This window comes from Antechinus flavipes, chromosome 2 (genome assembly GCF_016432865.1).
Source record: "Antechinus flavipes isolate AdamAnt ecotype Samford, QLD, Australia chromosome 2, AdamAnt_v2, whole genome shotgun sequence".
NCBI classification, from domain to species: domain Eukaryota; kingdom Metazoa; phylum Chordata; class Mammalia; order Dasyuromorphia; family Dasyuridae; genus Antechinus; species Antechinus flavipes.
The window spans coordinates 621,548,703-621,571,386 of NC_067399.1; the positions used below are offsets into that span (position 1 = coordinate 621,548,703).

Here is a 22,684-nt window from a genome sequence, read left to right on the forward strand (position 1 = left end):
GATAATACCTGTTGACACAAAGAACAGAGAAGAGATGCCTGATGGGGAGTGTGGAGACCCACTGACCTTTCTGCTTGTGTTGGTTGTAATAGCCAGTCCGTTGGGCAAGAGTCTGGCCATCTTGTGCTTTTTAATCATCTGGACAGACAGCACAGGGATGACTACCTGAAGGGAGAGAAAATATTCCTCATGAGATCCTTCCTCCCCCACCTGTTAGAAGGCACCATTCCCTGCATTATCAACACCGACCCACAGACATTCAGCCCCTGAAGGCTGTGAACGAGGCAAAGTAAAATATACTCTATAGTGTGATTCTACCTTTACGAGAGTATCTTTGCCTTAGCTCCCCTTCTGCCTTCCTCTCCCTTCCCCTCCTTCCACTTCCCATTGCTGAGATCACCCAGAAGGACCATTTGTGAGAACAATGTAGCCTACAGAGAAGCTCTGGAAGTTCCATTTCACCTCCAAAGCAACAGTCTCCCACCCTTTTCTGCTTGCCAGCTAGGCGTGCACTCTCTGGTCCCACTCTGGGTTCCCCCCTTGCTAAGGAAAAGCCACATACACGCCCAGAATGATCTGGGCTGGTCAGGCCGCAGGGACCGGCTGTTCTGCTTTACCCAACGTTGGGAGAGTTTTCATACATGGAAGGTTAGCAAATACAAGACTATCCCAGAGTGACTGTGACCTGTACAGCTATTCAGCCTTCGGTCCCAGCGAGTTATTCCTGCTTTCAGCTTCCGAGGAAGCTACAACAGTGCATACAATATCGCCTCTGGCTTCAAAGAGCAGACGGCCTGGAGCGCGCGGCCGGCCCAACCCGTGCCAGAGACTGCGGAGCCGAAAGGGGGCAGCACCGCCATACCTTGATGTCTTTGCCAAAGAGGCTGGCATGGAAGCAGAGCCAGTTGTGGGAGATGTACAGACGACCTTGGATGAGGATGTCCCTTTGGAGTGCACAGGAACACACTGGAATACAAAGACAGAAAGATAGACACGCACACAGACAGACCCCCAGTCACCAAAAGCAAACACATCGCAGATAATGCAGCACAGATCACATTAGGAAACGCCCCCAAACACTATGAGAAACTTATTAAGGCAAGGCTGGAGCTCTATCACACGCATGTGAGCACACACACACCCTCCCTCTCTTTCTTTCCCCTCTTTCTTCTCTTCTTCCCTCCTTCCCTCCTCCCCCTCCTTCTCTGTCTCTGTATCTCTCTGTCCCCCCTTTCCCTCCCTCCCTCTCTCTCCTGCCCCTCTTCCCCTCCCTCCCTCTCTTTCTCTCCCCCTTTCCCTTCCTCCCTCTTTCTTTTGCCCTTCTCCCCCTCCCTCCCTCTCTTTCTCTCCCCCCTTCTCTCCCCGCTCTCTCTCTTTTCCCCCTCCCACCCTCTTTTTCTCCCCTCCTCCCCACCCTTCTTTCTCTCTTTCACTCACACCCTAGTTCCCTGAACTAGGAAGGTCGGCTGTCTGAATTAACTCATCTTATAGCTTCTTCTACCCTCAATTCTTTTGGATTTCTCTAGAGGAAGTAAAGACTATTAGAAAAGACCGATTCCCCTCTCCAGACTTCATCCCCCATACCTGGACACTTTCCCTTCCTTGTAGTTATTTTTTTAGTAATTCTGGCTTCTTTCACACTCAGCTCTAAGACCATCTTCTGAAGGAGGCTTTTTGGGGGGGGGGCTCCCCTCCATTTTCAAGCTGCTACAGCCTTCCTCTCAAAGGTTATTTTCTATCTTTTCTGTATATATCTTATATGTTCCTAATTATTTACATGTTGTCTCCTTCACTAGAATATAAGCTCCATGAGGGCGGGAACTATTTTACCTTTCTCTGAATCCCTTTCCCTTTGCACAGTGCCTAGCACAGAGAAAGTACTTAATAAATGCTTGTTGGTTATTTGATTGTGTTCTATCTAGCCCATCTGATGCCACAAAGTTAGAAACAGAGCCTAGGAGATGCCACTCTCTAACCTATCCTTCCTTTTCCCTTCAGCCTCTCCTACTTTGTTCCTATATTTTCTATCTCTAAAATTTTTTTTCACACATACATTTTTGGATATGGCCAATATTTTATAAAGGTTTTGGTCTTATTTTTTATTTTTATTTTTTGGTAGGAAATGCGAAGGTGGAAAGAATTAGGAAGTAGTGAGAGATTGTCTCAACAAAGGAATAAAAAAGAGAAAGGGTTTTTAAAGTCTTTGAAAATGCATAAAAGAAACACAAGAGAGAAACACAAACAGGACAGCTACATGTTAAAGTTATTTCATATATATATGTATACTTTAAGGGGAAAGTATCCTATATTTAAGTGAGACTCATTTTCATGTAAAATTCTTTTTCTCTGTTTCACTTAATATATAAGTGCTTATTTTATTTGATGATGGTTAAGTTCAGAATTTTAAAAAAATTAACAAGATTTCCTACATAATCCTACTTCTTGTCCTCTCCCCAACAATTTCCTCTCCAAAATTCTCCAAAATTTTTCTATTCCTTCTAAGTAGCTTGTTGTCATTCAGAATCCTGGAAGCTTAGTCCCGAGATGCATTTCAAAGCCCACTTCAGAAAAATCTCATTATCTCTTTCTTCCTGCTACAACAGTTATGCTCTCCATAGTCACCTCATTCATAATCATTCTTTTTCTTCCACCTCCAAAGCCCTTTTTTTGGTGAAAGCATTCTTTGCTCTCTACCTTTCTTCACTACCTCAAAATGGGCTCCACTAAACCATAGTTCTTGGCTCCCTACCCTCACCTAGTGGTACTATGCAGGAAAAGTCCTTCTTTGAAAAACACTATATGTTACACACCTGTCAGATTGGCTAGAATGACAGGGAAAGATAATGTGGAATGTTGGAGGGGATGTGGGAAAACAGGGACACTGATACATTGTTGGTGGAATTGTGAACACATCCAGCCATTCTGGAGAGCAATTTGGAACTATGCTCAAAAAGTTATCAAACTGTGCATTCCCTTTGATCCAGCAATGTTTCTACTGGGCTTATATCCCAAAGAGATACTAAAGAAAGGAAAGGGACCTGTATGTGCCAAAATGTTTGTGGCAGCCCTGTTTGTAGTGGCTAGAAGCTGGAAAATGAAAGGATGTCCATCAATTGGAGAATGGTTGAGTAAATTGTGGTATATGAACGTTATGGAATATTATTGTTCTGTAAGGAACGACCAGCAGGATGAATACAGAGAGGACTGGCGAGACTTACATGAACTGATGCTGAGTGAAATGAGCAGAACCAGGAGATCATTATATACCTCAACAATGATACTGTTTGAGGATGTATTCTGATGGAAGTGGACCTCTTTGATAAAGAGAGCCTTAATTGATCAAAGATGGACAGAAGCAGCTACACCCAGAGAAAGAACACTGGAAATGAATATAAACTGCTTGCATTTATGTTTTTCCTCCCGGGTTATTTATACCTTCTGAATTCAATTCTCCCTGTGCAACAAGAAAACTGTTTGGTTCTGCACACATATATCGTATCTAGTATATACTGTAACCCATTCAACATGTAAAGGACTCTTGCCATCTGGGGGAAGGGGTGGAGGGAGGGAGGGGAAAAATCGGAACAGAAATGAATGCAAGGGATAATGCTGTAAAAAATTACCCTGACATGCATTCTATCAATAAAAAATTATTTTAAAAAAAGGAAAAAAAAAAAAGAAAAACACTATATGTGAGGAAGAAACTCAGTTTCCATAACAAGAATAAAAAAAAAAAAAAACCCTCCACACATTTATAAGGCTATGCACAATTTACAAGAAACTTTTAAGATTTCAACTCTGTATCCAATCAGCAAAACCTTTTTATGTTAAAAAAAATTAGGGAACAACAAAGATCCAAGGTTCACTAAAACTCACCCACTAAAACAATCCTAGCATGTTTGAGCTTGAATGGCCTTGGAGTAGTTCAAGATCCATTTCTTACATATGAGAAAGAGACGGTCCAGAGCACAGAAGTGACTGGCTCTTGGTCAGAAGTGTTAGGACTTTAAGGTTCATCTTAAATCTTTCCACTGTACATTGCCTTTCAAATACTGCCAAGAGAAAGGCCTCTAACATGACTGCTTCTGAGTAGGAATACCCAAAAGATTCTCCGTGATCTAGCCAACCATACAGTCTGAGATGAAACTGTGTCATTAGCTCACCTTTCAGAACTGTTTCCTCTGGGGGGATGTCCTTGAACAGCTTATGATATTGATGGTTGTATTTATTTGGTGTCTGCAAATAAACATAGCAGGTTTGAGACACTTGGACCCTGGGAGGCCAACCCCTAGACCCAAGATCTCCAGGTAAGACACCCCAAAACGAACTCAATAACTTACCAGAAGGACAAAGGTAAGTTTGAATGGTGGTTTTTTATATTGAGCAAGTATCTATAAGTGAAAACTATCACCTTCACCAATTGAGAAAGGCCTAATGCTTTCATGTTGACGTAGGAGGTCACCAGGGAGCACAGGAGTCTGATGCTCCCTTGGTTCCTGGTGACTGAGCCAACCATTATGGAAAACTCATTGTCAATGGAGTGAAGGCTTTCAAAATCACGGTCTAGCATCCACTTCCTTAGCAGCCCTCAAACATCTTAGGCCGGGTCAAAGGGAAGCCCCAGCTCTTGCTTCTCCCATCTCTTGGAACTTTGCTCCTGGAAGGTAGGGAAAAGGGTCCCAGACTCACCACTTCTAGGCTGCTTTTCTTTATTTCTTCATCCTTTAGGCCTTCAGGTAGACTGCAAGGGAGACATTCCACTCTAAGAATAGCAAACCCATTTAGTTCCCTCCCAATCTATGCTTCCTCAGGCCCAAGTCTGCTCCTTCATTATTCCTTGGCTATGTTCTGAAGACCGAGGACAGCTACTCTGAAGATAAAATTTATTCTCAGGGTATGGGTACAATCACAGGGGAGCATTACTAATTCAAATATTCAGGGTCATGCTTAGAATCCTCTTAGTCCTGCTAAGTGTATGGCTCTTAGGAAGGCTTCTCGCTTTCCTTTATTCTCATTGAAGTCCCTCAAAACTTTCTCCATTTCTCTGTTCAAGAAGCAACGGGTGGTAAGCTTATGAATTTGGAACATCAATCAAGGAATAAGTATAGTCAAGAGGAAGGGATGGTGGGGTGGGAGAAGACGGGCAGGACTGTGAGGACCCCAGGAGCTCAGCCAGGGTCAGGACCCAGCCAAGTCAGAAATGCTCTGCTTCAAAGTGAAAGTAATCTGCCAGAGAAGCTGGAAAAGGAAGCCAGCAGGATATAACTGTAGGGTGTGGAAACCCAGTCCTTGTGCTCAAGAAGCTGTGGGAGAGGAATGGCTGAGAAGGCTCTCAGATGGCCTTGAAGCAAGCCCTCCAATTTTCAAGAATAGGCTTTGAGGGAAGAGGAAGTCACTCCCTAAGTCCTGTTGGGAAATGTATTCAGGAAATCTGTGTTTGGGTGGAACTGCTCACCTCTCCTCCAGAGTCTCCAGGTAGGGGCTCCTTTCTTTTGGAGATTCCTCCAATTTCTCCAGTTGGTCCACTGGGATCTTCAAGGGAACTGTTTCATGCATCTGTTTAGAGCTGTAGAAGGTCCAAAAAGCCATGCAGAAACATGAAAATGCACAGACCATTAGAAGGGAGCAGATCTGCACTCGTCACTGAGAGTAGGGCCTAAGGTTCAGCATCAGCTCAGCCTGAACCCACCTTCTTACTCTGTAGGAAATGTTAGGGAAGTCATCTGGGGGTAGCTAATATACTCACTAGCTGCTGCTTCAGAATTTGGAAATCTTAAAAGCATGAGTGAAGTGAACAGGAGAACACTGAACACAGTAACAGCAAAACTGTATGATGATCAACTTCTCAGCCATACAATGATCCACAATTGCAATAGACTTGGGGTAGAAAATGCCTTCAGCACTCAGAGGGAAAACCATGGAGTTTGAATGCAGATAGAAGATACTATTTTAACTTTTTTAAAATATTTTTTATTTTTTCTTTCTCATAGTTTTTTCTTTTTGTTCTGATTCTTTTTTCACAACATGACTAATATGGAAATATGTTTAACATAACTGTACATGTATAAGCTATATTGGATTGTCTGCTGTCTTGGAGAGAGATGAACAATGGAACTTAAATAAATGTTGAAAACTATCTGTAATTGAAAACAATTTAAAATTCTATTTTTAAAAAAAGAAATTTTGAAAGCATGACATTGGAAAAGGCATTAAACTATATGTACTTTAGAACTATAAATCTGACCATTTTCCACTACTTGGGCAACTAGGTGGTGCAGTGGCTAGAGGGCTGGCTCAGAGTTCCAATCTCGCCTCAGACACTTTATTAGCTGCATGACCCCCTGGGAGAGTTACTTAAGCTATGCTTGGAGAAAACCATTCCAATGTCTTTGCCAAGAAAGCCCCAAATGGAGTCATATAAAATGGGACTTGAGTAAAGAACAAAAAACAACAAAAGCCACCACTAAGTCTATAACCCAAAGAGAGCAAAGAAAGAGGAAATATTTATAGCAGCTCTTTTCATAATATATCCAAATTAGAAACTAAGGGAGTACCCAACTATTGAGAATAGCTAAACAAATTGTGATTTATAATAGAATTTATGCTCCAACAAATGGCAAAATGGATAGTTTCAGAGGAAACTGGAAAACCTCTGAACTGATGCAGAGTGAAGTAAGCAGAATTAGGAAAATAATTTACATCATGACAATAGTATTCTAGAGAAATACAACTTTGAAAGATTTTAGAGCTTAGATCAATTCATTGGTAAATAACAATTCCAAAGGACCCAAGATGAAATACGCCACCCACCTCATGCCAGAGAGATGATGGACTTAAAATACAAAATGAGAAGCATACTTTTAATATGACCAACATGGGAATTTCTTTTGTGGAATAAGCATGTGGGTGTATGTGTATATACACATGGCATATGTATGTATATATAAACATATGAAGATGTATATATACTATGAGGGTTTCATTTTCTCATTTTTTTGAATAAGAAAAAAAGAATGACCTACCAAGAGAGCCAAACTATTCCCCCCCTTACACACACACACACACACACACACACACACACACACACATACACACAATCCTGTGCTGCTGACTCATGCTGATAATTAACAAAATCATATATATATGTATGTGTGTGTATGTGTGTGTGTGTGTGTGTGTATATATATATATATATATATATATACACATATATATATATATAATAAAAATTAAAAATCTAGGCCAAAGTATGATATATCTATAAGAAACAGCAACCCGCTAATGTAATAAAATTCTACCCAAGCCAACACTGGCTGTTTGACAAATCTCTTCAGAAGTTAATATGGGCTGCTATTAGGCAGTTTAATGGATCCTTTACTAGAAGGAGGAAATATTTCAGATCCACCTCCACAAGAAAGAAGAATCCATGATTCTAACCAAGCTCAGAAAAAAGAAGAGGAATTCAGAGTTTGTCCTTTCTTAACCTTGCCCCTGTGGCATAGGTGGGTGTAAAAGAATAATCTTCTCTCCTTCCAAAGAAAATTGTTATTTTTATGATAAGTGTAATTTCAATGTTGTAAGCCAGTAATAACAGGATTCTGGGGGGGGGGGGAATTATTCTCCTGGGAGACACACCTAAAGAGTGAGTCATCAAAGAGTCAGGGGCAGCTAGGTGGCTCAGTGAATAAAACATTGGTCCTGGAATCAAGAAAACTTGAGTTCAAGACACTTATTAGCCAGTGACAGAACAAGTCACTCTGCCTCAGTATCCTTAGTTATAAAAAGGGAATAGTAATAATAGCACTTAACCTCCTAGAAATAATGTGAGAATCAAATAGAATTATATTTCTTTCCCTTTCCTTTCCTTTTCTTTCCTTTCTCCCTTCTTCTCCTTTCCTTTCCCCCTTCCTTTCCTTCTTAGATCTGGGCAAATGGGTAGATCTGATAATCTGAGTTGCCATTGAGCTCAGAGAGTATGGCAGTAATGTGCTTGATGCTATAGGTGTTACTGGAAAGGGTAGAGATAGGAGAAAAACAGAAACTTAGACTGCACCAGAAGAATCCTGGACTTTGAGACAAGAAGAAAGAGAGTCTGTTGCTGGATATGCAAGATGTAATGTACACAGGTTCTGGGGAAGTCAGTGGTCATTTACGATGAAGGCTATTGGAAAAACTAGGGCCAAGCAGTAGCCTAAAACAAAAAGTGGAGATAAATCTTACTGAAAATCAGAGCACACTCAGATAGACTTGAAATGAAGAATACAAATTGTGGTTAATTAGTTGTCAAATAGTAGTGGCAAAACCTATCTAGATTTGGTTACTTAGATTAAGGAACCTATGCTCTGGAAAGTCTTTCCTTCTTAATTTCCTTTTGTTTTTCCATGAGATTCCTTTAAAATGTTTCCTTTTTTTGAAAAGTTCCACTTTGTATCCACAAAGATATCTAGGGAGGAGCACATGGTATTTGGAGTGAGTTCTGGTGGTGGCGGCAGCGGTTCCTGGTTCTTTGGGCAAACCAAGTAGAGCAGAGGCAAAAAAGAAGCAAATTCCATATGGATCAGTAGTGGAAGGACAACTATGATTACTGGTTCCTTTTACGATAGTGGAAGTATACTACTGTATATTGCAGTACATTAAAAAGAGCACCTGGTTTGAAGTCAAAAGACTTGAGCTCAAAACCAACTTGTTCAATCTTGGGCACAACTTCTTCAAGTCTCAGGTTTCTCATTTGTAAACTGGACTAGGTGGCTTCTGAAGTTCCTTCTAGCTCTATGTATGATCTATAGTCTCTGAGTTTTTCCTATTAGAGATTGACTTCAGTGTATTGACTCTAAGGATTTAGAGTCCAGCCCCAATAATCAATTAGGTAGGTAAGAGACACAGTAAATAGAATGCTAAGTTTGGAGTCAGAAAGACTCATCTTCCCTGAATTCAAATACAGACTTATTAGCTCTGTGATTCTGGGAAAGTCATTTAATACTATTTGTCTAAGTTTCCCTGACTGTAAAATGCATTGGAGAAGTAAATGGCAAACTATTTCAGTATCTTTTCTTTTTGTAAATAGTATGTTGTTTTTTTCCAATTACATGTAAACATAGTTTTCAACATTCATTTTTTATAAGATTTTGAGTTCCATTTTTTCCCTCCCTTCTTCTTTTTATTCCCTTTCTCCAAGATGATAAGCAATCTGATATGAGATAGGTGTGCAACCATGTAAACATATTTACATATTATTCCTGTTGTGAAAGAAGAAACAGAACAAAAGGAAAAAGCCACCCCCCCCCAAAAAAAAAAGGAAAATATCCTTCAATCTGCATTCAGACTTCATAGTTCTTTTTCTTGGTAGCATTTTCCATCATGAATCTTTTGGAATTTGTTTTGTATTATTGCATTGTGAGAAAAACTAAGCCTATCATAGTTGATCATGGCACAATGTTTGTTGTATTATGTACAGTGTTCTGATTCTGCTCACTTCACTTAGCCACATTATAAATTTGACTCAGTTCCCTATATATATATATATTTTTATGAGGCTTTTATCAGGCCTGTAAATGCTGTAAAAAATGTTTCTCATATTTCTGCTTTTCTTCTAATTTTGATTGTGTTGGTTTTATTTGAACAATTTAAATAATTTTTCATTTAATGTGATCAAATTTTTAAATTTAATATAATAAAAATTATCCATTTTGCATTTCATAATGTTCTTTATCTCTTGTTTGATCATAAATTCTTCTCTTCTCCAAAGATCTGACTGATAAACTATTCCTTACTCTTCTAATTTATTTATCCTTTATGTCTAAATCATATACCCATGTTGACCTTAGCTTGGTTATCAGTGAAAGATGTTGATCTATACTTAGCTTCTGCCATGCTATTTCCAATTTTCCCAGAAGTTTTTGTTAAATAGTGAGTTCTTCCTAGAAGCTGGAGTCCTTGGGTTCATCAAACAGTAGGTTACTATAGTCATTTACTACTGTGTCTTCTGTACCTAATTTATTCCTCTGATCCACCACTCATTTTAGCCATATTAAAGAGTTTTGATGATTGCTGTTTTATAACATAGTTTTAGATCTGGCATGGCTAGACCACTTTCCTTTGCATTTTTAAAAAATTAATTCCTTTGACATTCTTGATCTTGTGTTCTTCCAAGTAAATTTTGTTATTTTTTTCTACCGTTATAAAATAATTTTTGGTAGTTTGATTGCATGGCACTGAATAAGTAAGTTAATTTAGGAGGGATTGTCATTTTTATTATATTAGCTCAGCCTACACATAAGCAACTGATATTTTCCCAGTTGTGTTTAGATTTGATTTTATTTATGTGAAAAGTATTTTGTAATTATGTTCATACAGTTCTTGGATTTGCCTGGGCAAGCAGACTCCCAAATATTTTAAATTGTTCCCAGTTACTTTATTTATTTATTTATTTTTGTTTTGAAATGCAATCAAGGTTAAGTGACTTGCCCAGGATCACAAATTTGTAAGTGTCAAATATCTGAGGCTGGATTTAAACTCAGGACTTCCTGAGTCCAAGATCCATAGTCCCTATAGGACTATGCTCTATCCATCATCTAGCTGCCCCATAGAATTATTTTAAATTGAATTTCCTTTCCAGCTCTCTTTCCGAGTTTTGTTGATAATATATAGAAATGCTGGTTATTTATGTGGGTTTATTTTATATCCTGAAATTTTGCTAAAAAAAAAAAATTGGAACGAGAGGTTTGGCAATTGTCAATACTGTAAAATTGCCCATGCATATAACTTGTAAATAAAAATCTATTAAAAAAAAAAAAAAAGAAAGAAAAGAAACTAAGAAGAGCTCAGGCAACTTCCTGGACTCTTTCCACCACCTTGGCTTCTTATTTCAGTATCTTCACCAAGAAAACCCAAATGAAGAGTCAGTTATAACTGAAAACAACTGAATTACAGCAATATCTATCCAGTAATCTGAATCTTTTTCAGGAAAACAAAGAATTTCAGATGGAAGAATCCAGAGATGTTCTTTAGTCCAGGCCATATCCAAAAGAGAATCTCTTCTACAACATACCTAACAAATGTTCATTCAGTCTTTTGAATAGATTCCTAAGGCATTCTATCCCACTTCTGGTAGCTCTATAGTTAAGAAACTTTTTTTGAATCAAACTTAAATTTGCTTCTTTGTGACTTCCAGCCATTATTCTACTTTTGGACCTAAGGAAAACAAGTTACAAACCTCTTGAATATGATCATCTTTCATATTCTATTCAACATAGCTCTTTGATGTTACTTCAAAGTCTTCTTTTCTTAAAACTAAATATCACTACTTTCTTCAACCAATTCTCATGTAGCAAAATCTCAAGGACATTCCTTCACCACTCTGGCTGTCCAGTTCTGAACTTTAACTTATCAGTGTTCTTCTTGAAATGGGACACCCAGAAAAGTTACCAATCCTCCAAGTGTAGTGATCATAGCAGTGTATGCTAGAATTGATACCTCTATAACTTAAACACCAGTACTTCACTAATTCAACTTAGCTTTTTGTTGCCATATAAAACAATCAGGAAAGGTAGTATGTATAATGGAGAGAGAACTAGATTCAAACTCAGGAAGATTTGGGACAAATCCTTATTTCTAACATATCCTGAAATGTTCTAGGCAAATCTCTTGACCTCTCAGTGTTTTGGCAATTCTCCATAACAATAAGTTTCAGAGAACTTGCACTAGTAGAGTGAGCTTCATCTTCCAGAATTCCTGATATAAAAAAATCAAGGTCCATTCCCTGTCACTATGTCTATCACATTGCTAGTATACTAAAATCCCAGGGTTATTTTTAGACCTCTATACTATATTTCAGTAGTCAAATTTTTGAACCTAAATATAAAAGACTTTTATATTTCATCTTATTAGAATTAGTCCAATGTTCTAGCCTTTCAATATTCTTTTGGTTCCTGATTTTATCATTTACTATATTAGTTGTCCCTCCTAACATTGTCATTTGCAAATTTGACATGTGTGACATTTATGTCTTTGTCCAAGTCATTAAGAGTAATTTGGAACCAGTGTAGGCCAATCATATCCCTGAGGCATTGTACCTGAAATTTCCTTCCATGATGACATTGGCCCATTAATGACTATTCTTTGTGTGTCACCATTCAACCAGTTCTGAATTTGTCTAACTGTTCTATCATTTAGCCCACAGCTCTCTATTTTATCAAATGTCTTGTTAAAACTAAGTAAACTCAAAACATGACTAATCTGGAAATGTATTTTGCATGATTGCACATATATAGCCTACTGTCTCAGGAAGGAGTAAGGGAAAGGTGGAAAAGAGAGAATTTGGAACTCAAAAGTAAAAATAAAAGTTAAAAATTGTTTTTTTGTGTGCATTTGGAAAAATAAAATATTATTTTAAAAAATTAAAATAAAGTTTAAGTAAACTATTCCTATAGCTATTTATAGCTATAGCTAAAATTATTTCCTTTTATCTATCTGCCTAGTAAACCTGTCAAAAAAGGAAATTGGGCTTATCCTATTCTCTGATGAAGCCATGCTGGCTCTTTATGAACAACACTCCTTTTTTCTTTTCTTTTTTGGCTTGTATTGTCTATTGTCTATTTTTATTTGAGTCTCACTTGATCTTTATGAATTTTTACACTTATTTATTTTTTGGTTTGTCACTGTTTTTTCCATGTTCATTGTTATAGTTACTATGCATATTGTTTTCTTGACTCTGCTTACTGCACTCTGGATCAATTCCTACAGATCTTTCCATGTTTCTATATTCACACTCACTTTTTTAACAGCATAGTAATAATCCATTATTTTTATGTAGCACAATTTGTTTAGCTATTTCCCAATTGATGGACATCTCCTTTGTTTTAATTCTTAATTTTGGTCTGTGCATAAAGTTACCTAGCTGCTGCAGAACACATTCTATTTCCCTTCCTGTTTCCTGGATTCATCAGTGGTCTTACTTACCAACATGATTATAGGATCTTGCACAGTCTATGAGTGAGGAGGGGATGCTGGAGCCGAGCCATGAGGCCGTTGAAATCAGCTATCAAAGGGACACATCTACTCGTGCTTCCACAGAGGTGACCCCAACTTAGAATGTCTGGATCCCAGATAAAGAGTCTCCATTTGTAAGAAACCAAATATCTTACTTACCAAAAACTCCATTGACTCACTGATGAATGCAGGAAAGATTTATTTTACAGTCTTGCAAGAATGGGTGCCTAGGTTAGTAGACCAACACTTCTTTTTTTCTAGCTGTTCACTAATCATTCTTTTGCTAATATATTTAGAATTTTTCCAAGTATCAGAGTCAAGGTCACTGTCCTATAATTTACTTCCTCCATTCTTTTCCTGCTTTTGAAAGCTGAAACAATATTAATATATTTATCCTTCTCTAGACTTATAGAATCAATATTGCTCTGGTTCTACTGTACAGTACTGTAGAGAGCGAGTACTGCTCAGTAGCCATATCAGGCCTGGAGTCTCAGACGTGACTCTGAGAGGTCAACTGGTCGAATAACCTCCCTGATATATTAATCTTTCCTACAGCATCCTAACAAGTAACCAGTCATCTTGCCAAGTCTTCCTCCCCTCCCAAAAAGCAGTAGCTTCTTCCTGGCCTCTGCTCCTCCAAATCACTGCTAGCTTCCATTAGCTGCTCTGAAACCCACCAATAAGTGACAGTACATGCAGAAGAGTCTAGAACAAAAGGTAGAAAATGGACATATAGAAGAGGGAATGGTAAGAAAAGAGAATTATTTTTATAACACCTGTGTCTTCATACTTGTACTGGACCCTACACTGTATTAATAGCATCTTTGGACTTAGCCCTGCCTCAGAATTCAGCTTCTTCACGCTTTCTCTCTAATCACTCTTTTTTAGAAAGGATACAGCTTTTGATTTATAACTCTGCATTTGTTCAAGTTCCCCGATGGGATGCAGATTGACTGCTTTCTACTACTCAGTGCTAAGCCCAGACCCATTGTTCATCTCTGCAATGCCTCTTAAAAATACACACTGAAATTGAGAGCAGCATGTTGTAGCTTGGACAAGATGCTTTTTTGTGTCCACTCTATGTTTTCATCATGGAAGGTTGTATTGATCTCTTTGTCATTGTTGTAAATGAGAAATATAAATGCCAATTAAAAAGGCTTCATAGTATTCAGGGATATATATAATTAGTATAAAAGTCAACATCAGTAGAGAATCCTTACAAATATAGTATTTTGTTCTACCAAAACAACCACTTTCTTCAAGTCATAAAACATGGCAGGAGGTCTATTTTTTCATTTGGTCTAAAACTGTGATTATATTGAAATACATAATTTTAATGAGGAAACTCAGTGAGGTAATTCAAATCTATAACTCTTCTGCAACTTGTGGTCTTATTTGATAGAATATGTCATATTCTGCAAAGAGAGAAGGAAGTTTCTGAACTCTTTTTCAGGGCCAAACAACCATTATAATTATATAGGTGTTTTTTTTTGTTGTTGTTGTTTTTTGTTTTTTTTTTTGCTGAGGCAAATGGGGCTAAGTGACTACCCCAGGGTCACACAGTAAGAAAGTGTTAAGTGTCTGAGATCATCTTTGAACTCAGGTCCTCCTGACTTCAAGGCTGGTGCTCTATGCTCTGCCTACCTAGCTGCCCTCATTATAATTATACAGTTGTTCAGGGTTTTTGTTATTGTTATTGTTGTTTAATTCTTTCTTACATTGTTATGCGTATTGTGTATATTGATTTACTGCCTCTGCTTATTTCTCTTGGTATCAGTTTATATAAGTCTTTTCATACATCTTTGAATTCTTCATATTTTTTAAATAATGCAGTAAAATTGTATTATGCTTATGCACCACAATTTGTTTACCTGTTTGTTATCCAATTGATTGGCAACTATTTTTTCCAGTTCTTTGCTACACCCTCCCAAAATGCTGCTATATTTGATGTATATGGGATCTTTTTTTCTGTCTTTAATTACCTTGGAGTATATATCTATGTCTAAGGACCTGAACAATTTACTTACTCTTTTAGTATAAATCCAAATTGTTGTTCAGAAATATTGGATCAATTCATAGCTCTGCTAATAGCGTATCTGTGTACTTGTCTTTCAACGGCCTCTTTTTTTTTGTCATCTTCACCAACTTGATGGGTATGACACAAAACCCAGAGTTGTTTTGATTTGCATCTGTCTTATTATTAATGATTTGGAACATATGATTGTTAATAGTTTGCAATTCTTTTGGGAACTATTGGTTCATATCCTTTGACCACTTATCTAGTCCATTTATACCTTGGATTGATAATTCTTTTTTGCTTCTATGTATATAATGAATCAAAGTCTAGCAGCTTCTTTATTAACTTCTCCAAGAAGAGTTACCCTTCTTTCTAGATGGAATTTCAATCAGGAATAGATCATTTGTCTTTGGATAAAAATCTAATACCGAGAAAACCAACAATTAAATTAATGAATTTAGATAGTTTAAGAATTGTGTGATTTCATCCAGAACTATTTTGTCTGAATGCAGATCAAAGTATATTATTTTCACTTTCTTTTTGTTTCTTCTTCCTTGTGGTTTTTCTCTTTTGTTTTGATTTTTCTTTCACAACATCACTACTGTAGAAATAGGTTTAATGTGATTATATATGTATAACCTATATCAGATTGTTTGCTATCTTGGGAAGGAGGAGGAAGAAACAGAGAAAGGGAGTGGGAAAATTTGGAAATTAAAATCTTACAAAAGTGTATGTTGAAAGCCATCTTTACATGCAATTGGAAAGAAATAAAACACTATTAAGTGAAAGGGAGAGATGGGTGATTTTTAGCATCTTCTACCTTAATATTTTCAACATTATCATTGTAGATGCAAAATGGGGCTACATGCAGGTCATTTTATAGTTTTATCTGTTTCCTGGGTTCTTGTGGTAAATAAATAAATAAATAATAATGATAATGATAATGATAATTACCTTGTGGACAGCCTTCTAATGATAAACTTTCTTCACACTGGGAGATGATGGCAGGCACTTAGAGCCTTGTATAGTCTTTCCAAATTGCAAATCTGGAAATGGAAGTTCATTGAGGGTATTCCAGTATTCTTCTGTTGGAAGAAAAAAAAAGTCTGTGTGGGCAATTCAATTCAGTTCAACAAATGTTATATAGAATCTCAAAGAGTGAATACTTTAGCTCTCTTTTCCTCACTCTGAAGGGATGGCATACTTAGTCCTTACTTTGAAGAAATATGGTACTTTCCCCATCTCCCCATGTATAGAAAATACATTAAATCTGGAATGAGAAGAGGTCTGAATCACAGAATATTACTTACTTTTTAATAAGAGCCAATAATAACTTGTTCCAGGTTCTCAAATGTAAATGATGATGATAATTTTACCATTGACCTATCTTAAAGTCCAACATAAATAGCACTATGTAGATATAATAATTGACTGTCAAAGCACTTTATGTGGCTTAATTTGAAGATCAGTCTCCTTTGGATTTGTTGCTTTCTATCACTTTGGGCTATTCCTATATCTCATCCAGGCTCAGAGTCCCTAGGGTTGATTAGTTCATTCTGATGGTCTTCAGAGATAGGCTATCTTCACTGTATTTGTACTTCATGTTGAAAATAAAAGCTAAGTATTTCAAGGAAGTCAAGAACATATTCCCATAAATGTCTCATCACAGAACTCAGAGAGGGTGCTTGTTGATATACCTGGCTTATCAAATGCAGATGATAGTATCATAGCTCTGTAAAAGACCAATTCCCAATTGCCAAAGAGCTCAGCAGGTAAATTCCTACTGTAAGACTTTAGAGCCATAAATCCTCCCCATATAAAACATCACCAAGGCACTTCTTTTGATGGGAGGGGATCTGAACTATGATGGGAAATAGAATTTGAAGATGGAATCTTTCAGGAAGGATTCACTCTTCAGGAGGAGGATTTAGAGATCCCTCAGAGCATCAAGGCTGTCCTCAAAAAGGGCAGTAAGACATCTTGAAACCCAATAAAACCAGGAAATAACTTATAAAACATATCTGCATTTCAAAGACTGGTTTACTTTGGACCAGGGTGCCTATAAGATGATTCTACCTTTGTGGGTTCCTACTCTGGAATTTTGGCCTGGGATATACAAATCATTTTTAGGATTTTCATGAAGATTCCCTAGAGTTCAGATCTTGCCTATGGTCTTTGTGTCAATGATCACATGTTCCCCCAAAAAGAAAGGAATGGAACAAGAAAGCCTACATCCATGGGACTCATTGAGTCTCAGAGAATTTCAAGACAGAATAGGACTTCCTACCCTATCCCAAGAAATTAGGGCTCAAGATTCCAGGCCCAAGTGGTGTAATGGTAATTCTGTTCCAGCTCATGGAGTATCATCAGAGGGAGGGCATAACTGCAAGAATGGAGCCATGTACTTTGCTCATATTAACATCGGAAAGTTTCTTTGGGACAGATTCTTATGAAAGAATTATTGTTTGAGTGGAAGGCTAGGCCCAGAAAGGGTCATAGACAAGGAGAGACTGTGGGAAAGCAGGTACACTAATGCACTGTTGATGGAACTGTGAATGGCTCCAACTATTCTGGAAAGCAATTTGGAAAGTAATTTGCATTCCTTTTGACCCAGAAATTCCATTACTAGGTCTATATCCTGAAGAGATCAAAAAAAGAGAAAAAGGACCCATCTATACAAAAATAATTATAGCAGTTCTTTTTGTGGGGACAAAGAACTGGAAACTGAAGAGTGTCCACAAAAATGGGAATGACTGAATAAGTTATGGTATATAAATGTGATGGAATACTATTGTTCCAAAAGAAATGATGAAGAGAAAATAATTTCATAAAAACCTGGAAATACTTGTATGAGTTAATCCAAAATGAAATGACCAGGACCAAGAGAATAATTTATACAGTAACAATAATATTGTAAATAAATAAATAAACCATTTCGACAGACTTTGAAATTCTAATCAACACAATGAATTAGCACAATTTCAAAAGACTTAAGATGAGGGGGCAGCTAGGTGGTGCAGTGGATAGCGGACCAGACCTAAAGTCAGGAGAACCTGAGTTCAAATCTGGTCTTAGACACTTAACACTTCCTAGCTGTGTGACCCTCGGCAAATTACTTAACCCCAATTGTCTCAGAAAAAAAGAAAAAAAAAAAAAAAAGACTTAAGATGAAACATTATTTACCTCCAGGTAGAGAAAGGCTCAAGAGTGAAGATTGAAACATGTTTTCTTCCTTCTTTCTTCCCTCCTTCCTTTCCTTCCCCTCTCCTTTCTTCCCTCCCTTCTTCCTTCCCCTCTCTCTCCTTTCCTTAACATGTCTAATACAGGAATTTGTTTTGTTTGACAATACATATTTGTAATGGGTTTTATTTTTCCTGCCTTCTCAGTGAGCAGAATAAGAAGTAAGGGGGAAGAAATTTATAACTCAAAATTTTTTGAGAATTGAATTTTTTGTTTTACAAAAGAATGGAATAGAATAGAAATCACTGCTTTTTAGGATCCTGGGTGCCTACTATACTCTCCACCCCAGGGAAAGTGCATCCTGATTAGCTTTTGTGGTTAGGGGTTTTTGTTTTGTTTTGTTTTTTAGTATGCCCTTGAGACAGTGTGGTCTGTCCCAGCCCCAGTATAAACAGGCAAGGTTATTGTGTGACTGCCAAGCCAGGCACTGTGGCAGAGGATTGGTTTGGGAGGGGAAGGAGGATGGGGAACCTGCCACTCATCACCTAAGATTAAAAACTCTTGGGAACCAACTACTCTTAGTACTCAGGCCCAGAAAGTTGGCCAAATTTTTTCACAAGGCTGGAAAAGGAACATCTACAGTGATAGTAAATAGGAACACAAATGTGTGCCAGTAGATAAGGAAGACACTTGGGATTTGAGAATTGCAAATGCTAGGCCATGCTCAATAAGTATAACTCAAACAAGTGATAAACTTCCCTTTACTCAAGTAATGTAATATAATCATAGAATATCAGAACTGAGGAGGGACTTTGGAGATGTTCCAGTTTATTAATGTATTACTTCTCTTTAATATATTAATATATTTAATATATTAAGTCCTTCATGAGGATAATCAGGATGTTGGGTCACAGAGAAGACACCGTTTATATGCCTTGATGACATCTCAAGGAGGTAACACAAACACAGACAAGAAAGAATCTCCCTTCCTTATAATGTAAGGACAAACTAATAGAGCGAACATTTCAGATAAAGTTAAAAGTGCTATATAAGTATAGGGAGTTATAATGATTAAGTATTGATGGAGAGACATAGACAGAAGGTCTAACCTTGAAGGACTAGAGCAATATGAGTTGGGTAGCCAAAGAAGGCTTCAAGGAAAAGGTAGGAGTCTTTATGGACCCTGAAGAATGATAAGAGTCATGAAGAGAATGTTAGATGTGGAAGAAATATTAGAAATCTAATCTAACAAACCCATTGATTTTACAGATGAGGAAATGATTCAGAAAAGTAATTTGTCCAAGGATTTTTACCTTCTTGGTAACTTCACTTCCATTTGGGGTAAAGAGTAAGAGCTAAAGGAAAGAAAAAATACTGGACTCTTGAACAAACAATAAAGTTGAAAATAATCTGGTGTAATTAATATAGGAGTCAGAAGAATTGGGTTTAAATCTACATTCATAAGATTATAAGTCTAGAGCTGGAAGGGATTAGAGTCCAACCATCCTCATTTCACATGTGAGAAGGCTGAGGTTGTCCAAAGTCACAGATGTGGAATTTGATCTCAATCCCTGTCTCCAGAACCAAGGTTCTTTCTATTGTACCATTCTGTTGCCACTTACTCTTTTGTCCTCTATAATCACTTAACTGTCTGAATCTCAATTTCCTCATCTGTATAAAATGGAGGTAATACCTCATACAGTTGTTGAGAGGAGAGCACTTTGCAAAGTTTAAAGTGCTAAATCAATGTAAACCACTACTATTAATACTAAAGATGACAGCAAACATCATTAACTGAAGCCATTTGAATCAAATCATTAGTTTGATGGCTTGGTAAAAATTTTCCTTTGTTCTTTCCATGAATATTTTATTTACTAAATTAATAGTATTAACAAGATGCAATTCAATTAATAATTCTGAATTGCTTCCACTATGATGGACACTACTGATATAATGACAAAAATTCTACTGGGATTGCAGTGAAAGGACCTGGCAAGGTTCACTGGAAAGTGAAAAGACAACTTAAGAACAATCCTTTTCAAATAATTATATAGGAAGACCAAAGAAAGATTAGCTGCAATTTGTTGCTGGGATGGGGTGTAGGCCGTCATCTCTTCCCATTAGACCAGCCCTTGTGATTTGCATAAAACAGAGAGTATGATGGGAAAAGGGTGAAATCAATTCTTTTACCACAGTTTTGCTTTGCTCTCTTTTTTTTTTTTTTTTTTTTTTTGTTTGTTTAAAGAGAGTCCTGGGAATATTTACTTAAGTAAGGAGAGGGGGAGGGGAGAGGACACCATAAGAACTAAGAACTATAATGGGTTGCTGGCTATATGTCAAATGACACTTGAACTGAGGGAGTTTGAAAAAAGATACTAGCAGAAAATAGAAGTAGACATCAATTTAGTCTGGGCACTTCCTATCTCCTGCAGTCTGCTTGGGGAAATAGTTTGAAGCTCTTGTATCCCTTATAAGGGATGTTTGTTTGTATTTTTTTATATTTGTTTGTATTTTTACTAGATCTATACTCTGAGACCAAGCAAAACAGATGTAATCCGTCCACATAAGAGCCTGGCAAATACTTTTAAACTGTTAACATGTCCTTCTCACTGCTGATAGTTATGGCACTGTCTCAGGTCTCTCCTGGGCACATTCTATCTAGCTTGTCAATATTCTTTCTAAAATGGGGTCACCAGAAGTATGCAGTTCCTTAGATCTAAGTTGACAGTAGGACCATGACCTTTCTTTTCCTGGACACTAGATTTCTAATTAATATCGTCTAAATTGAACTTAATTTTTTTGGCTGCCATATCATCCTGCATCCTGCTATTAAAGTCCTCTGCTAAACTCTCAGATCTTTTTCACATAGACTATATAGACTAGCCTCGTTTCCTCAAACCTGTATTCTCAAAGTTGAATTTTAATGCCTGAATTGTAAGACTTTACATTTTCATTTCACTTCAATGAATGAACCGTCTCTCCACATCCCCCAAGATTTGCATATTTCTCAGCTACTACCCAGTTGGGTATTGGTGGTGTTCTGTTGTCTTCAGTCACGTCTGACTCTTCATGATATACTGTTAGAAAGGTAATAGAGTTTGCCATTTCCTTCTCCAGATATGAGATCTGTATACAGTACTGAGGCAAACTCGGTTACGTAACTTGCCCAGGGTCACACAAGTAATGGCTGAAGCTGGATTTGATCTCAGGAAGATGTCAGGAGGGTTACAATGGCAGCTCAAGGAGAAAAGGCACAAAGCTGCCTCCTCGAAGTAAAGTAAACCTGCCTCAAAACCTGAATAATAAGTCTGGAGGCAGGACTTCCTAAGGACTCTTATTTGTTGTCAGTTTAAATGTTCATCTTCAAGCACAAAATACCATGCCAAACAAAAAAAAATTGAGAACCATTGTTGAATGATTTTGTAAAAAATTTTGTCAAATAGAGTTTATATTTATTTTATATTAACTTTTATACATTAATCTTTGATTAATGTGGCTTCACAGTTTGTGTAATATCCATTCAGACAAGTAAAAGAAAGAACAGCAGTAAGTGTACAAAAAAAAAAAAAAAAAAAAGCCTTCCAAGGATCACCATGACCTCATGAGTCAACAGATCCTGATAACACTGAGTATGGTATATAGAGATGGCAAGATAATGGAAGAAAAGGGAGGGTGGGGAACTGTAATTTCACCTGTTGTGAGAAATACCAATGTGGAAATGCCCTCCACCAACACAAATCAGTCCTTAATTTCTAGTTTAGAGGCTTAGGGAGCTAACTGAGACACCAAGAGATTGGGCTCAAGCTCTCCCAGCTCAGATGTGACAAAAGCAGAATTTGAACTGGGTCTTCCTGATTCCAAAACCTGCCCTAATCCACTATGCAGTAATGGATTATTTCCATAAAGATTTCACCCCAGTTTATTTCACACTGAGAATGGCTAGAAGAATCAGTAATGACTATCTGACCTAAACATGTGCTTAATTAGAAAGGGGAAGTGAGGAAATGATCATGGAAAGAGGAAAATTCCCTTCTAAGCTCAATAATTCTCCAGATACTAATTTTTGCATTCTGTCATTTGCAATATTCAAAAGTTTACTAGAATGACTAGATTATGACAACAGCAAAACAATGACTGCACCCAAGGATCTGCAGGGCCATCAGCTGACCCCTATCTCCACTGAACAAAGAACCATAAGAAATTGGTTTGATTCTCAGCAGAAGCCAGCTGTACAACACAGCATCAGGGGCAGGCAGATGATGGAAAAGGACAAAGCGAGGTTGAGAGAGGGGGAGAGGTAGAGACAAACACAGCTAAGAAAAATAAAGGAGGGACTAGAGAAAGGAAAAGACAGTTTGAGGGGTTCTGAAGTAATTAAGCATAGAGGAGAAACAACTTAGGAAGACATGATGACTGTTTAAATATTGGAAGGGATCAGACATCTTCATTGTCTCTCCATGGGTGGGAAACTGGGAGTGAGAAATGGAATTAACCTAAGGA

General features: G+C 37.5%; 1 protein-coding gene across 2 annotated transcripts in view; it reads right to left on the reverse strand.

The window, feature by feature from the left end:
* Positions 1-22,684, reverse strand: part of GRAMD2A (GRAM domain containing 2A) — a 77,077-nt gene that overhangs the window by 16,573 nt on the left and 37,820 nt on the right. For both annotated transcript variants that reach the window (XM_051981927.1, XM_051981926.1), the window contains exons 2-7: positions 15,959-16,089; positions 5,456-5,566; positions 4,690-4,741; positions 4,164-4,236; positions 863-966; positions 67-165 (exon numbers count right to left, since the gene is read on the reverse strand). In XM_051981927.1, coding sequence (XP_051837887.1) covers positions 67-165; positions 863-966; positions 4,164-4,236; positions 4,690-4,741; positions 5,456-5,556 — 429 coding nt within the window. In that variant the 5' untranslated portion in view covers positions 5,557-5,566; positions 15,959-16,089. The remainder of the gene's footprint in view (positions 1-66; positions 166-862; positions 967-4,163; positions 4,237-4,689; positions 4,742-5,455; positions 5,567-15,958; positions 16,090-22,684) is intronic.